Raw genomic sequence first — 16439 nt, 5'->3', positions numbered from 1 at the left:
GGCTGGGAGGGAGAAACCTCGGAAATTATTAAAACCCCTGTAAAGGTGGAGAGGGAGGTGATGGGTGTGTGTACCCTGAGCTCTGTGCGCTGCGCTTCGTGGATCAACAAAGTCTCTTAACGGTGTCTTCGTGCTGGGTAAAAATTCGATAGGGATGGGAATGAGAAGAGAAATAAGTAGAGATCAATAGAATAGAGCAGAATAAGAATAATAGAATAGAAATAGAATGAAATAGAATAAAATAGAGAAAAGAAAAGAAAAGAAAAGAAAAGAAAAGAAAAGAAAAGAAAAGAAAAGAAAAGAAAAGAAAAAAGAAGGCAGTATCAGCTGCAGGAAGAAGACAGAATTCGTCCTGGTTATGTGACTGGAATCTCTGTGTTTGTCACAGAAACTCAAAGGGCGAGCTTGACTCACCTTGGGCTGGCTCCCGCTGATTTTTTAGAGGAAGCAGGAAGAGGGCAGCAAGCAAGCGTATCGGGTCGCTGCTGCCATACAAAATTTCTTCGAGTCACTCCTTTGCCAAAAGCAGTAGCTTCTCTGCCACTGTCAGAACCACAGATCTTTCCTATTTGTCCTAAAAGGAGGAATTTAACCAAAACAAAGTTGCAATTTATTAATGCAAGAGAAACAAAGCATTTCATTGCTGCTGTAAGGAAAGAAACATTATTCCCTCCAAATGAGCTTTATTTGCAGGGGCAAACGGAACATATGACTCTGATAGTTACGGGTAGGTTTTCCAGCTCGAGCCTTACTTGGGTCCCACTGGGACCATTGCTTCTGTCTGAACCTCTTGGGCTCTGCTCGTGGAACCTTCTGGAGCGTGACGTCCAGAGTTATTTTGTTCTACATGCCTTTTATTTATTTATTTGTTTTATTTAAGCATTCTTCAGTGTGATCTGAATGAGATACCCTGGAGTAAAGGCCCTTTCCAGCGTTCCCGTCCATAAGGCCAGACAAGATGCCAAAGCAGGTAAAAAGAAAACCGGAGATCATGTGTGTTAATTAAATTTTACTGCCAGGAAAGAATTTTTGGCTTATTTCCATATAGTCAGGATTAGGTAACTACTAATGTGTATTCGCCCTTACTTCATGAGTTAACTGGTGCTATTAGCTGTGTGGTTTTGAGCTGTGTTACTAACAGCAGCGAGTGATTTTTGTTATGCCGTTGGCTTTAACGGGGTGGCGTTAATGCATGTAGTAAGCACGTCCTTAAGGGTGTTTTTTCAGTAAAATTAATGGCCAGTAGTAGGTGGCCAGTGTAGGTGTCAGAAGCGATACCATTTTTCTTTCACCTAAGCAATCACCATCTCTTCTCAAATGAAGCGATGCTGAGCTGGGAGCTGCAGGGGAGCAAAAACAAGCCCTTGCTGAGGTCTTGCAATAACGCTCAGCTGCATTGCTAAGCTTTTTTTTTTTTCCCCTTGCTGTGTAAAATTTTCTATTACTGGAGATGAACTGCTTATGCTGTCTGCAAAAGATGATGATGTTCCTAAATGAGTACGTTATTGCAGCTTTATTTTTTGTTTAGAAATGTGTTGATGGGGTTTTGCAGTATATTTCCCCCTTTATTAATGAGCTTAGCTCATGTAGAGGGAAAGCCGCTCACTAAATATAGCACTTTTTCTGCATAAATAAGGTGTTCATTGACTTGGTTAACTTCTAAAGGATTGCAGTTTTATGCTACTAAATACAAATGAGTAGGCTTATTTCAAAAGGCTTTCTGTCAAGAAAGGTAACAGAAAAAGAATATCTAGAATGCAAAGCTCAGGCCTGGCATCTTTTCCTTCCAGCCTCTCTCTCCTTCTCCCTAGAAATGACAAACAGGACCTGAAGTCTCTTTTCTGGCTAAGTTTTCCATTACATTTGAACAACAAGTGTGTCCTTCCAACTAATATTGTCAAGGACATGGGAGCCCAGAGGCTAAGATTTAAATGCTTTAAGTGATGCAAAGGGGACAAATCCTCATGCAGATGAGCTCCCAGAACGGCCCCATTCCTTTCCCCTGGCTGGGATATGTGCAGTCTGCAACTTCACTCTTGGGGGGCCTCAATCTCTGGTCTAAAAGTGAAAGTCTCTGCTAGGAAACCTGCTTTTTTGTTGGACCACAGTTGCTTTCAGCTCTACTTTAGCCTCTGCAGCCAGTCCTGCCTGCTTTCCCCTGGCCAAGGCAGCATTTGCACCGAAGGCACGACATTCATAGGCTTAGAAATATACCAGTTAAGAACACTGTATAAGCATGCCTGTGCTGAACGACCTTGCCAGACTGCAAATGTCACGTGGTGCAAGTTAAACGGAAGCAATAGAAGAGTTATAAACTGGTTGAAAGTCCAGCTATATTCAGCCTTTGACTGGTGTTGGTCTGACATCCTGTCCAGGAAAATGGCCAGAAAGAAGATTCTGCCATCCAGAATGACCTCAGTGAATCATTTGAAGAAGAAGTTAGAGCGTTCCTCAGTGATGAGGAGAAGCTGCATCTTATTGATGACCTCACAAAAGTTAATCCGGTGACAACTACAACAGGTAAGCAGTCAGCCAGGACAGTATCTCTTGAGGAGTCACTTTCCCTGGTGGCTACTAATACATAGTGGTTACTGTTCTCATCACATTAGTAAGTTAAAAGATTCAAAGCCTATTAAAACCTATTCAAAAGCTCAGAAAGTCACATTTGGCTCGGTTGATTATTTTTTTCCCCAAATACTTTTACTGTAGATTTAGCCATGCTGATCTCTTATCAAGCTCTGCGCATAGAGCTCCCTTTTGTATTGTTAGTTCAGTACGTGGCTGAGAGTTAACGTTACCAAAGGACTCCTGCATGACCTTGTGATTGCAGTTTGGTAGTGTAGGAATGTATCAGAAAACGAGGCTCTAACTTAGAGTCACCATATAGCCATGAAATTGGATTTGAAAAGTAAATACCTCACTCAGCAAAGCTAAGGCCTGCTCCTAGCTCAGATGGGGAATTCTTGCCTCTGTTCTGCAAGTGAACCGATTTGCTTTCTAGGACTGACTATGTGAAATCTCATAAAAAGCACAGGATTAATTGAATGGAATAGTTAGCAGATCCCTTAAGATTTTTAAAAATAAGGGCAAGTCTTAAAGACATGGTTATGTATGTTAGACCTACATGACACTCGCAATCACCTCATTCTCTATTAAACCTAATAGGTAACATATCTGAAGATTTTTGTTACAAGCAGGAACAGGAAGAGTCAAATACACTTTTCAAATGATGCTAACAGGAGATATATCTTTCAGTTTTGAAATGTCTTCAAGCAAGATATACAGTAAACTTGTTTTATACAAATGCTGGCTGCAGCCTGGTGGCTTTAAATCCATTTCAGCCTATCTCCAACCTTTATTCACCTGAGCTTATGAGAGAGTACCATGTTGCACATCGCCCTCAGGTAATCTTTACATTTGAAATTGAAATTACTGTCCTTCCACCAAACCTAGATGTCAAGTTCTTCAAAATCTATATGAGAAAAATAATCCTAAAGGATAAAAACAATTTATAGTGAAATAGGAGTTCTGTTAAAAGAGCAGTACTGGTTACAGATAAATGTGAGAAGACCTTTGCTGTCCATTACTATTCTCTTAAATAGGAATATTCTTTTTTTATCGCCAGGATTTAAAACCTCACATCTTTGCAGTGGCTGAGCAAACCTACAGAAATGTCCAAAGCCAGATAGACCCTGTAAACCAGTCTATAATTGTGAGCGGAGAAAGTGGTGCTGGGAAGGTAAGGAGACTTTTTCCTGACATTGCTCTTAAGTCTTGAGATTTGCGAGTGGTTTGTGGTGCAGAGTGTTGCAGTGAACAAGCGAAGACAAAGAAAAATAAATTCTGACAGAGCACGTAGCCAGTCTGCTCAAGCACAGCTCTCCTGAAATATGCGTAAAGGATTAAATGATTGCTGCAGTTAAACAGACTCTACTAAATATAGCTGCTCTTTAGGTGACAGCTGTGATTTCTGGGAGAGCTAGATTTGAATCATTTTTTTTACCTGAGCTAATGCCTCAGCCTAGTCTGTTAGGGAGCTAGTGTGGGTGTCAGCAAGTCCTAAGGAGAGACTTAGGAGAAACAGGGAGTTCAGATCCTGTCCTAGGCCCTTCTGCAATGGTCCATCTCTATTCAAGAAGATATTGAGGATATTTTTAAGCCTGAGAACACAATTATTCACTTGGTGTTAATGACTCTTAAGTCCATTTGTATTCAGTTTGTCTTAAGATGGTTACATCTTGATAAAACTGCCGTTCAGCAAAGCACTCTTGACTTCAGTAGAATCAAAATGTGTGTCTGTTGCACATAAAGCATGTGCACAAAAAGCTTTCACTGAACTAGAGCAATAAACCTGACACAGTTACTCTCTTTAGCGTTGTCACCGGCTGCATACTGTGTTTTCAGCAGCCAGCACTGTTTTACTAACTGCCATAACTAATAATGTGGTAAAAACAAGGGCCTATTGTCAAGCCTCTCTCTTGCAGACCTGGACATCTCGCTGCCTTATGAAATTCTATGCTTCTGTTGCTGCTTCAGCTATCTCCCCAAAAGGCAATGAGACTGTGGAAAGGATTGAGAAGAGAGTGCTGGATTCAAACCCTGTCATGGAAGCATTTGGTAAATGAGACTTTTTTAACAGCAAAAAGATGTGTTGGCCCTTGTTGGAATTTTCTTTGTTAATGACCAAGTCTAAGCTAGCTCTTGGTCCTCTCCTTAAAAGATAAACACTTCAAATAGTGGACCTATATACAAATCACCCTTAATATCTGTATGTCCTCCATGGAAGAGAGGGATAACTGATTATTCTGTATCTGGCACTGGCAATCTCACAGGAAATGCGTGTACCCTGCGGAATAACAACAGTAGCCGTTTTGGGAAATACATCCAGCTTCAGTTAGACAGGTAACAATGACTGCGCAAAAACCTTATTTATTGTCTTCTTCCTTCTGTACCGTAACAACACAACACCTATCAGATTCTGTGAGGACGTTCTGTTGAATTTTATTTTTATTTTTTTTTCCCCCCTCTGGTCTAGATTCCACCACCTGAGTAGTGCTTCCATTCAGACTTTCCTTTTGGAGAAGACCAGAGTTGCCTATCAGGCCCCCAACGAAAGAAACTTTCATATTTTCTATCAGGTTTGCCTTCAGTTAATTTTACTAGATCTTTCTGACAAATAGTGGTGATAAAATCACCAGATTTAGCACGGTTGCAACTTCTAATATTTAACAGTTTGCCTCTCTGCCATGCTTCCAAATTAAATCATGCTCCCAGTAGGAGTTGTCACCTTGTTTTTTGTCTCCAGATCACAAAAGGTGCTACTGCAGAGGAGAGGGTCGAATGGAACCTTCCAGAAGGGGCTGACTACCACTGGCTGCCAAATTCTGAAAGAAACTTAGATGGTAAAGATTAGTATTACATACTGTCCGTTAATAATGACTGTAACTTTAAAGGCAGGCAGGCAAAACCACGTCCTATTAAATCCCATTACCCAGGTTGGTCAACCAACAACAGACGTCTTGCAAAGCCACCTGCATTAACGTGATGCTTTTTAAGGTTCAGTTTGCGCTATTAAAGCATTTTCACCTGGCATAAAGCAGCAGTTTCTGGCCTAGCAAATTTGCATCTCTCTGTGGCTGTGTTTAGAAACTGTCTCATCTTTGGATGTGCTTCAGCAACCTGCTGCCTTCCTGCAGAGCCCCACAGAGTCAGTATTAAGTCAATGACTTGGCACTCCAGCTCGTATTCTGGGGTTTACCAAAAGAGCCCCCGGCTTCCTTGATCTAAACTGGACCTGGTATAGAACGTTCTGCTTGCCTGGCTTTGTTTTAAATAGCACTCGTTTGGCTTTTCAGAGGACTGCTTCGAGGTGACCAGAGATGCAATGTTTCACTTGGGCATTGACCGCTCCACGCAGAACAATATTTTCAAGGTCAGGTACAAAGCATGGTCACCATCAAGCTGGTTTGGAATGTCTTTTTAGCCTGGGATTGCTGCAGAAGTAAATCTGTACCAATGTGTAGAGCATGGATTTCTTGGTACTCCTGACTGGAAGGCCTGCAGATACCAAATATTAGGTCTTAGCTAAACGAATCCACCTGTGAACTTTACTTTTCCTTCAGTAACTGCAGAATTAGGAATTAACACAGAAGCGTGGAATCTGCTTGCTTTTTTTTTTTTCTATAGAAATGCTTTGTCTTGTCCTGTTTCCTGTTCATGTGGCTAAGAGGACACTATCTTGGAGGGACGCTCTGTTTGAGAAAACTCAGTGCTTCATTATATTCCAGGTATTGTCAGGCCTTCTCCATCTGGGGAATGTTCAGTTCTCTAATCCAGTGGATGAATCTCAGCCTTGTGAACTAGAAGACAAAGCCAAAGGTGAGGCAACAAGCGTGCCGTGCTCCAGAGGATCTTGTTATCTCAGTGCAGGTGCCCAACAGAAAGGACTATTACGCTCTTCTGCTTGATAGCAGGCTCTCAAGGTCATGGAAAGACCCAAATTTAAGCATGTGTTTGTTCAGTACTTCACTGAACAAACAAAAACCTAATGCTCCCCTGCTCTGAGAGATAATATCCTTCCGTTACAGGTCAAAGCAACTGCAACATTAGGCAGTCATTTCAGAAGGATTATTGGCAGAACTGTAATCTTAGGCTGACATCAGAAGGCTTCCAGAAATCTGACCCAGAGTGGAGAATGGGGCTTTTAAAATGAAAGCTTTGAAGTTTTAATGATAAAGACTAAAACTTAGTAGCAGCAAATACATTAAATTGCAGCAAGTTTTCTACGTGTCTAGGAGGCTTGTGGATCTAGTTTTCTTTCAGAACTAAAACGCTGTCCTGAAGTTTTCTACTGTTATTTCACTTGCTTTGAATTCACGCTACCTAATATTCAAAAAACTTTGCATACAGCTCAGGTTAGCAAAATCTTAAACACTTTGTTAGCAAATACTCTTCTATTTCCTTACTATCCCCCTAATCCCTGTGGGGTTTTTTTTCTGGTCATGACTGTTTTATCTATCTGGATTTAGAGGTCTCTGCTCAAAAGAGCTAAAAAAGTAAAAGGTACCAAAGACATACCTCGAGAGCACTCTCCAAAATGTCTACTTCATTCTGGCAAACTTCAGACTTTTTTGGTAGTGCTGCATTTTAAATAGAGTACTGGAAAGTAAAAATCACTAAACAGGACTGGGGTTTTAGCTAAACCCAGGACAAGTACCTACAATTTCTAGGGGTACTGCACATCACATTAAATCTGGTCTTGCCAAACTTTTTCCTAAGTTTGGGCAAAGACCCGGAATCCACATTTAATTGGTGAGCTTGTGCAAGTGTCATTTTTCTCTAGAGCTTCCATAACTTTGAAGAGGCCGCATTCATTTGACACTCCAGATAATCTTGCATTTGTGTTTTTTTTCCTTGAACGAGACTTTGTGAAGACTGCTGGAGATTTGCTGAAGATACCTGTCGAGGAACTACTGGAATCATTAAGAATTCGAATAATAACTGCTGGAAAACAACAACAAGTCTTCAAGAAGCCATGCTCCAGAGCGGAATGTGAGACGAGGAGGGACTGCCTTGCCAAAGTCATCTACGCGAAGTAAGGGCACGTAGGCCAGGCCGCTGTGCTAACCCATATAACTTTTATGAGGGAGTACAGGGCTCAGAGGGATTTATTTTCCCTGACTTTCTGCTTGGACTCAGTAACAGCATAACCCTCCCTTCCCCGCTTGACACACCCTTGATCCGATTGTAGACACTGACCTAGGTGCAGTGTCTCATAGAGAGGTCTGCAGACAACTGCTGTTTCATGTCACTTTTTGTTTCTTCCACACGATACTGGTAAAAACAGCAGGAAAAGAAAACTACTTTGTTGTAAGCTAGTGCTTTCAAACTAACACAGTTGTCATTGTCTGCAGATTGTTTGAATGGCTCGTTTTGGTCATAAATGAAAGCATCTATGCAGACCCATCAGTGTGGACCAGCTTCATAGGTATGGTTAGTCAGCCTGGTTTGACAGTCACCATAAGTCCTTCAAGCTACTCGTAAACCAAAGTGCACTGTCTTCCCATATTCCTTCTAGGTTTGTTGGATGTTTATGGTTTTGAAGCCTTCCCTGAAAATAACTTGGAGCAGCTTTGTATTAACTACGCCAATGAGAAACTGCAGCAGCACTTCGTAGCACACTATCTGAAGGCACAACAGGTAATAGTACCCCAGTAAGATCATAATTTTAAAACAGCATCTTTTGTCTCTTTAATGTATTTCTGTGCCTCTGGTCAGATTGCAACCTTTGGTCGAGTAAGTAATGCCACAGAAATCAGCAGGATGTGAGTAACAATTGCTTTTTTAAAGAGGAGAGCATGGGGCAGGTGGGAGAAAGAGGCCTTTCTCTCTTGGGTACTGGCAGTCTGTTCCCTGTTATGTAGCTCCATTGGCTCTGTGGCCTGTTAAACTGTTTGCTTTCTTCCAAAGAGCTGAACACCTACAACTAGCTGTAGCCTAAACTGAGATTCTCTTGGAAGCTGCTGCTTATAACCATGTTCATTCTCTTCAACAAGCATAAAGCGCTTAAATGGGGGGGGAGCTTCTACACCTGCACTTAGTGCGAAGGCAGAGAGCCCAACAGAACTTTATAACCCAAACATCAACAGCACGTGGTACCTGCTCTTGGAAGCTGCTGCTTATAACCATGTTCATTCTCTTCAACAAGCATAAAGCGCTTAAATGGGGGGGGGAGCTTCTACACCTGCACTTAGCGCGAAGGCAGAGAGCCCAACAGAGCTTTATAACCCAAACATCAACAGCACATGGTACCTGGTGGAGGCCTTCTGCTGCAGGAGAACCGCTCCGTAAGCCCAGTTGTCATGCCGGTACCTTTAAAGACAAAAACGCACTGTGCACAACGAGGAGTTGTGTTGTTTGACAGTAGAAAAGGTATTTGCACTGTGCTAAATACATCGCAGTCACTTGCCTAACTGGTGACACGTTGCTAATTCCAGTTCTCATCTGGCTGGTCTGAAAGCTACCGAGTGCCTGCCAGGCCTGGGCTGCTGCTCTAACAGATGTACTTCAGTCCTTGTTGAATTCCTCCACGTTACAGATACGTTACCACAGTGCTCTTTGCCATTAACTGGAATCTGGGAAATTATTAATGTAATGGCACCTTCCACTTCACGGTTTTATGAATTTATTCAGGAGATGAGTATCTCCCTGACCATAATTTGTGCTTTCATATGCCCAGCTTTTTTTTTTTTCCTGCCTGCCAGGAAAAATGTATGCCAGGGATTAATGGTCAGTGAAGATGGAAACCCAGTTCAGGCACACAATTATTTCCCTTGAAACTGATTCATGACCTCTGTTTATAGTAACCCTCCCAATTACTGCTTGCCCTCTTACCTCTCTTGATCTGGCTGCTTCCCAAACCGCTTAAATGCCATTAGTGCCTGTGCTGAGCAAGCTTTTGGCAGGAGACTTTTAAAATAACCATCCAGAGCTTGTTCTTGTTAAACACTCAAGACAGTTTGTTCTGTAATTCAGCATAAATATTATGCAAATTAATTTCAACCGATACCTATCTCTGCTTCCTTCTGGATCAGGCTTCGCTGTAAATGGAGCCTGGTTAGTGAAGTCTGGCACACCGTGGCTGGTTACGGCTCCATCCCAATCGAAGGAAGGAGCTCTGCACACTCTTTACTCTTCAGGCCAAAACCCAGTGCAGCCAGGAGAGGCTTAGCATGCCCATAGCCTCTATTTACTCTGTAAAACAGCCTTGCAGCTCTCTCCAGTAAATCTGTGAGACTCCCAAATACTTAAACAAATTACGTAGCAGCAGATCCTGCTCATTCAAAAGCTACTCGGGGTAGAATATCCTTGTGGGTTTTTTCCTCAAGACTGCCACTGAACGCGAGCTGAGCGCTGGATGAGCAGGCTGAGCCTGGGATTTACTTGTTAAACAGTAACTGCAGCAAACTGCAGTCACAGTTCTTTGAGCTCTAGTGCCCTCTGCTGCAGAATAACCGGTTTCTCTCTGACTTCAGGAAGAATATGCAGCTGAAGGCCTGCAGTGGTCTTTCATAAACTACCAGGATAACCAGACCTGCCTTGATCTGATAGAGGGCAGTCCTCTCAGCATATTTTCTTTGCTGAATGAGGTAAGTGTGGATCTAAACCCCTAATGCGTTTGGCCTAGTTCCCTGCTTACTGTCCCATGCCACCAAAGAAAACAGGAACACTAAATTAACGGGAGGCTGGCTTGTCAGCTCTAAAATTTCTGGAGAGCGTATTTTTCAGAGCAGTCATGACACTGCTTCTTCCTATTCTGAGTTGTCTTTTTTCCTCTGATTCAGGATGTTCTGATTCAGGTATGAAGCCTCCATTTAATCTGTTTTTGTTCCCCTTCGTAGTATTTCAGGGCTTGCGTACTCAAAGCAACCTGAAGAGTAAAATGGCTATGATTTTAAAGTGGTTTAGCTTATCAAGATATTTCTTTATCACAAATAAAAGATGCTGCAATTTTGTCTTTTTTGCTATGCAGGAGTGCCGTCTGAATAGATCCTCTAACACTGACCTGTTTCAAACTCGAATTGAGAACTCTTTGTCTAATAATCAATGCTTAAGTCGAAACAAGTTCAGTAAGAAGCCTAACTTCATTATTTCACATTATGCTGGCAAAGTCTGCTATCAACTGGCAGCAATGGTGGAGAAAAATAAGGTAGGTGTTTTCAGAAAGAGCTGTTTAAAAAAAAACCAAACAAACCCAAACCAGAAAAATCTTATAGAACAAAAGCAATTTAAATCAAAGCACCACTTACATATATATTCAGTGATGTTTACTGGATGTACGTACCTTGCTCCGAATAAATCCTTCAGGCCGTGTAAAACTGTGTCATGTTCTTGATCTAATTTTTAGTGGGCCATCACCATCACAAGCAAATGCTTTATTAGCAGACCTTTCCGCTCGGGGTTAAGTGGACCACGTGTCACTAAATCAGGGCTTCTTGCATTCCTGAGACAATGCAGAAGGGTTAATGGCATCAGGGCATTTCTATAGGCATAACTATAGTCCTTCGTGTCCCCCCCAAGTTCAAATAAGTTTATGAGAAACAAGAGCATGGACTCAGCTATTGGAAGTTCTGAAGGCACCAAGAAACTCGAGTTTTGGCCTCGTTGTGCCCTCAGGGAATAAGTGAAATAGCACAGAGATACGACAGTCCCGTCAGTTCTGACATTGCTAGCAATTACGGCAAATAGTATTAGATGGTGCAATAAAATACCATCTCTTAATTAAAAGGTAGACTTTCTAGTCTCTGCTGCACACTGTCCTATGAAGATTAAACTATTCCATCCACATATGTGGAATTCTTAGTCATTTTCAAAGGTGGCATGTTTCTGCCAAAGTCCAAAGACTAATGTGTCATTTTTGTGTTTGCAGGACCCCATTCCACCAGAGCTGATCCACGTTTTGCAGAATTCTAGGGATCCTTTGCTTCAAAAATTATTTCCTGTGACAGAAAGGAACCAAAATAACATCAAAACCCAGAACAGAGCAGCTGTTGTTACAGTGGTGTCAAAGTTCAAGGTATGTCCTATTCCAAGTTTCTGCTTTCTACTGCTCTCTTCATAACTAGATGAGAAAACTATGTAGTTGGACCAAGATCAGTAAATAGCTTCAGACTCCTGAGATTCTCTGGGTTTTACCTCACTCCAATTTTAACAGTTGGGTATCTGCCTTTGTGAGGCTTCTTCCTACCTGTTCCTCTTGAGGGGTTAGCTTCAACTGATTTTGGAAACTTTCTGAATTTACCATCAACAATTTTACAAAAGCATCCAGAGAGTGGATTTTTTGCTGAAGCTGTGAGCTCTGCTAATACTGCAAAAAATGGCTTAATTGTTGTGTAGAAGACCACTACCTGGGGAGGAGGAGTCCCTAATTCAACCTGTATTTGTTTTCTACAGGGTTCACTTGAACATCTCATGCAGATTTTGAATAAAACCACACCGCATTACATCCGATGCATCAAGCCCAACGCTGACTGCAAGGCAATGACTTTTAACAGAGAAGAGGTAAATTTTCAAAAGCATTTCCTCACTGAGTCAATGAAAAGCTTCCTAGACCCAATGTGGGGCTTTGCATTGGGTCTCTTATGATCCTGAGTCCCTTGCACATTTGGAAGTAGCTTCTTCTACTTCGGAGCTTCCAAGACAAATGTCCTTTCAGGATCACAGATGATCTAAAATGGAGCTAGTAAGCACAGCAGCTCTTCCAGACACAACTTACTTGCTGCTCTATGAGTTCTCTTACCAGAGCGCTCCTGGGTTATTTGGGGTGCTACCATCCCAGCCCTCAAAACAGATGAAGGTGATCTGACAGCTCAGCAGTCCTGGTGGTGAATGCCCACAACAACACTTCGCTTGCTCCTGGAGTCCAGTCTAGGACAAGTTAGATGAGATCTGCTGACAAGCATGTCCTTGGGAGCAGAAGATCAGATGCTAGAGAACCTCGTATCATGTAAAACCAAGCAACTAATAGTAGTAGTAGCTAGGAGCAGTGCTGCATTGATTTTAAACACTCAGAGCTTTTGCTGACTGCATGCAAGTAGTATTAAAATACCAACACCGTGTTCTGCGTTCAGTCAGCGCGGGGCATGTGGACACCCCAAGAGAGGGCACACAAGGACTGTCCCTCTCTGTTAGCACTGCCGGGGCCCTACTCTGGGTGTTGCTTCACGTCATAGCTCGGTGGCTGCATAATCCCCTTCTCTGCCCCCTCCCTTGGTTCCCCGAGGACAGCAGTTACCTAAACCATCTCAATTTATGCCTCAGGTTCTCAGCCAGCTTCAGGCATGTGGAATAGTCGAAGCCATCACCATCAGTGCAGCAGGCTTCCCTGTTAGGTAAGGCCAAACTTCTTGAGCAACATCTTCCATAATTCATTTCTGTAGCAATTAGTGGAAAATTAGTTACTCTGAAGAGCTTATAAGCAGGAAATCCTAATATTTTGCATTCTGTTTCAGACCACAAAACTAGTGATTCTTTCAAGCTATCTAAAGAGTTCTGCTCACTGCTCGCTTCTAAGCATTGTTGAGCACCTCTCATGTTTTGGACACTAAAACATCTGTCACAAATCTGGGCTGTGGTCCAAGTTTTGGATAATGAAACTCTGCTCGCTGAGCAAGTCCAAAAGGGCAGCAACAGCACAACATGCAGCGCTGGCACAACTTGCATTCAAGACAATGGCACTCTTAAAAATATACCAAATACTAACCAAGTCCAGATGTGTCTGTAGCACACCTCTGGCCTGTGAGCTCACTGTACCTCTCCAGTCTGAGAAGCTGGGGAAGAGGTATTTTGATACGGACTATCAGATACTTTCTAATTGACCATGTCTTCAGAGTAACATTTTCAGCAATTTAAATTTTAAATGGCACTCATCTAAGTTTGTCACCTCCAAGTCAGGCATCAAATCACAGCCAGTCACCCCACTGGGCTTTCTTGACCACCTTTAGAGGATGGAGGGAACAAGGCCTCAGCTCATCATGTTTTTGACAGCTCAGTATTGACCAGGTGATGCTCACCATTGCCACAAACGAGCACAGTTCCTGCCCAGTCTTTCTCCAGGCAGAAGTTGTTGTTACTGGGCAAAAGGCAGTCTCAAAGTCTCTATTTTCTTGCGCATTGGTGACTACACAGGCATCAATCTACTTGGGTTCTACACACTAGAGCTTTCCCCCTCAAAGGGTACGTTATTTACCATATCCAATCTACTTGGGTTCTACACACTAGAGCTTTGAAGACATTCTGCAAGTTTTCCCCCTCAAAGGGCACCTTATTTACCATATTAGAAAGGATAGCTGCCTAGAATTAACTTTATATTTGTCTATCAGGATCTCTTTCCAAAGTTTCACTGAGCGCTATGAAATACTGAGAAAATCACGTGGCTCCAATAAAAACACAGTGTGTGAGAAAAACAACTTTCATACTGGTGAGAGAAAAGGTATGTTTCTTTATATAATCCCACTGCTACCAAGTAAAATTATTGCTGCCCCCATGTGATAGCGCATAGATCAGATACAGTTACTGTAGTCAGCACTAGGGAAGCCACCATTTTCAAAATACTTTTCTAATCACCAGTTTGAGTTTCTAATTTGCCTAATGCTTACAGCAGGCTCTTTTTAAAAGGGCAAATGGTTCATCTTATTGCTGTTTCTCTGTGTTCCTCTTGGGAATAATTACAGTGACAATGGTGTTTGCGGTTCCCTCACGATATAATTTGGTTTAGAGTTGGTTCTTGAGTAGACTTGAAAACCACTTACTTTTGCTTATATTTCTTCTCCTTCCTTTCTTTTTTTTTTTCCCTCCACCTTGTTTTCTTGCCGAACACACTGACCTCCTAACTTAACTGGATTCTGCTGCTTCTTCCACCTTTTGCAAACTTGTGCGATTCTTTTTTCTAAGCAAGGATGGACTTTAAAAAACACAATCCAGACTACAAGGTAACATCTTTGCTATGAACCCCTGAAAGAAGGAGGCTCATCAGATGGTTACATTTAATATCTAAAGTTCCTGCAATCCCCTTCCCTCTTCCAGATGAATCCCATCTTCACCCAGTGGGTTTGTTCAGTAACCAGTACACGTGGGAAGCAGGACCAGTAAGTACCAGCCGATGTCAGATAAGTAAAATGGCTGGAAATCCATTCCCCTTTCGGAAATTGAATGAAATAACCAAGTACAGGCTGGAAAATTACTTACAAGCTGTATCTTTCTCCCTCAATTATAAACCCATTAGCTGAAATGCCTCCCTGTGATAGGTTAACAATCCTTTTTATCTTTAGCGGGTAATAAGCTGCAAACAAAGCAAAACAATTTCCTAAACAAGGGGATAAGCTTATCAGCCCAGCCCCATGAACACTATCAGTCACCAGATGTCTTCCTGTAAGCAAGAATTGCTTCTGTTTATTTTCAGTACCTTAAAATGCTCTCATCTCCTTAGAAATATTCATAGCAGAAAAGCAAACAGTATCCAGGATGGAAAGATACAAAGACCATCATGTTCCGGCATTGGGCACGCAGAAATTCATGCAGCATTGCCTTGAGCAACACAATCTCTTTCAAGGACAGGTCTGAATTAAGTCTACCTCTATTTCCAAATAGATTAATCTGGCTAACCTGTTTGTCTCCTAACATAAAAAATTGTATACTATGTCCCAGAAATGGTTTTAATAACCTCTTAGTGCTGCAATAAACTCCTGCTTCGTACATGTCTCCATAGCTGCTTCTGGTGCCCAGTGGAAGCTGTAGAATTGTGTGAATTCACTTTCTGTTCCTGCATCTTTCAGTACATTAAGGCCATGAGTCTTAATTCCTTGCTTTTTGTTCTTCGTTCCCAACGGCTTTGAATTTTGGTGTTTTATCAGATTTTCTTAGGACTGAGCTGCTTGAATCTCTTCTTAACTGCACTGCTGCTGTTTTCTAACGTTTCCATGTAGGATGCTTTAAACAACCTAAGAACAGCTGAACCCCATGTGTGTGTTTTGTTGTCTGGATCCACCCAAAATGACATTTGTTACCTGTGGCCAGGTTATAATAGAGATGATTAAGACAGCACCCAAACTACCTCCTCATTCACAGAATCACAAAATGTCAGGGGTTGGAAGGGACCTCTGAAGATCATCTAGTCCAACCTTCATCCCAGCACACCCAACCACTACACCATAGCCTCAAGTGCCAGATCTACTTTTTTTTTAAACACCTCCAGGGTTGGTGACTCCACCACCTCCCTGGGCAGCCTGTTCCAGTGCCTCACCACTCGTTCAGTAAAGAACTTCCTCCGAATATCCAATCTAAACTTACCCTGACGCAACTTGAGGCCATTTCCCCTTGTCCTGTCATTAGTAATTAGAGAGAAGACAGAAACACACCCCACGAGTTTTCTAACTGCAAATGGCAAAATCCATGCTGTCACGTTTTCCCCTTAAATACGGCTAGAACTCGTGACGCCTCAGCCATCACCTCCTCCCCTCTTATAGGTGTATGCCCCCTAAATGGCCAAGAAGTTTTAGGGCAAAGACAATTACTTGGTCCTGATTTCCAAGTCTTGTGATACCTTCTCTTTAATGCTTTGTTTGCAGGCGAGACTGCCCCGGTGGAGGATGACAAAGCATCACACCTGATTTCCAAGTCTTGTGATACCTTCTCTTCAATGCTTTGTTTGCAGGCGAGACTGCCCCGGCGGAGGATGACAAAGCATCACGTTCTGTTGTTTTCGAGATCCTTCAGAACATCATTACAGGCCAAACTACTGCTGAGCAAACTGGGAACAGAGCAGAAAACACTTCAGTATTCTGCGGGAAAACCAAAGTATTTATGGCCAACTCTGTGGTAAGCGTGCTGTTCCTTAGCCACCAGTTCCAGAGCGTCCTTGCACAATGGGGAATCTGGCACAG

At 42.3% G+C, this 16439-nt stretch overlaps 1 protein-coding gene across 1 annotated transcript in view; it reads left to right on the top strand.

The window, feature by feature from the left end:
- Positions 1 to 2375: 2375 nt before the first annotated feature.
- MYO19 (myosin XIX) overlaps positions 2376 to 16439 on the top strand; it is a gene marked incomplete at its 5' end in the record, with an annotated part of 16737 nt that continues 2673 nt past the window's right edge. Inside the window, 19 exons of the mRNA XM_009868426.1 lie at positions 2376 to 2520; positions 3256 to 3404; positions 3626 to 3739; positions 4485 to 4617; positions 4833 to 4902; positions 5036 to 5138; positions 5306 to 5402; positions 5856 to 5932; positions 6288 to 6378; positions 7423 to 7594; positions 7914 to 7987; positions 8078 to 8199; positions 10035 to 10148; positions 10532 to 10708; positions 11429 to 11575; positions 11953 to 12060; positions 12820 to 12890; positions 13881 to 13990; positions 16211 to 16374. Coding sequence (XP_009866728.1) covers positions 2376 to 2520; positions 3256 to 3404; positions 3626 to 3739; positions 4485 to 4617; positions 4833 to 4902; positions 5036 to 5138; positions 5306 to 5402; positions 5856 to 5932; positions 6288 to 6378; positions 7423 to 7594; positions 7914 to 7987; positions 8078 to 8199; positions 10035 to 10148; positions 10532 to 10708; positions 11429 to 11575; positions 11953 to 12060; positions 12820 to 12890; positions 13881 to 13990; positions 16211 to 16374 — 2238 coding nt within the window. The remainder of the gene's footprint in view (positions 2521 to 3255; positions 3405 to 3625; positions 3740 to 4484; positions 4618 to 4832; positions 4903 to 5035; positions 5139 to 5305; positions 5403 to 5855; positions 5933 to 6287; positions 6379 to 7422; positions 7595 to 7913; positions 7988 to 8077; positions 8200 to 10034; positions 10149 to 10531; positions 10709 to 11428; positions 11576 to 11952; positions 12061 to 12819; positions 12891 to 13880; positions 13991 to 16210; positions 16375 to 16439) is intronic.

Source organism: Apaloderma vittatum, unplaced genomic scaffold, assembly GCF_000703405.1.
Source record: "Apaloderma vittatum isolate BGI_N311 unplaced genomic scaffold, ASM70340v1 scaffold18774, whole genome shotgun sequence".
Classification (NCBI taxonomy): domain Eukaryota; kingdom Metazoa; phylum Chordata; class Aves; order Trogoniformes; family Trogonidae; genus Apaloderma; species Apaloderma vittatum.
Note: the sequence above shows the minus strand (reverse complement) of the source record. Positions and strands in the feature narration are given on the sequence as shown.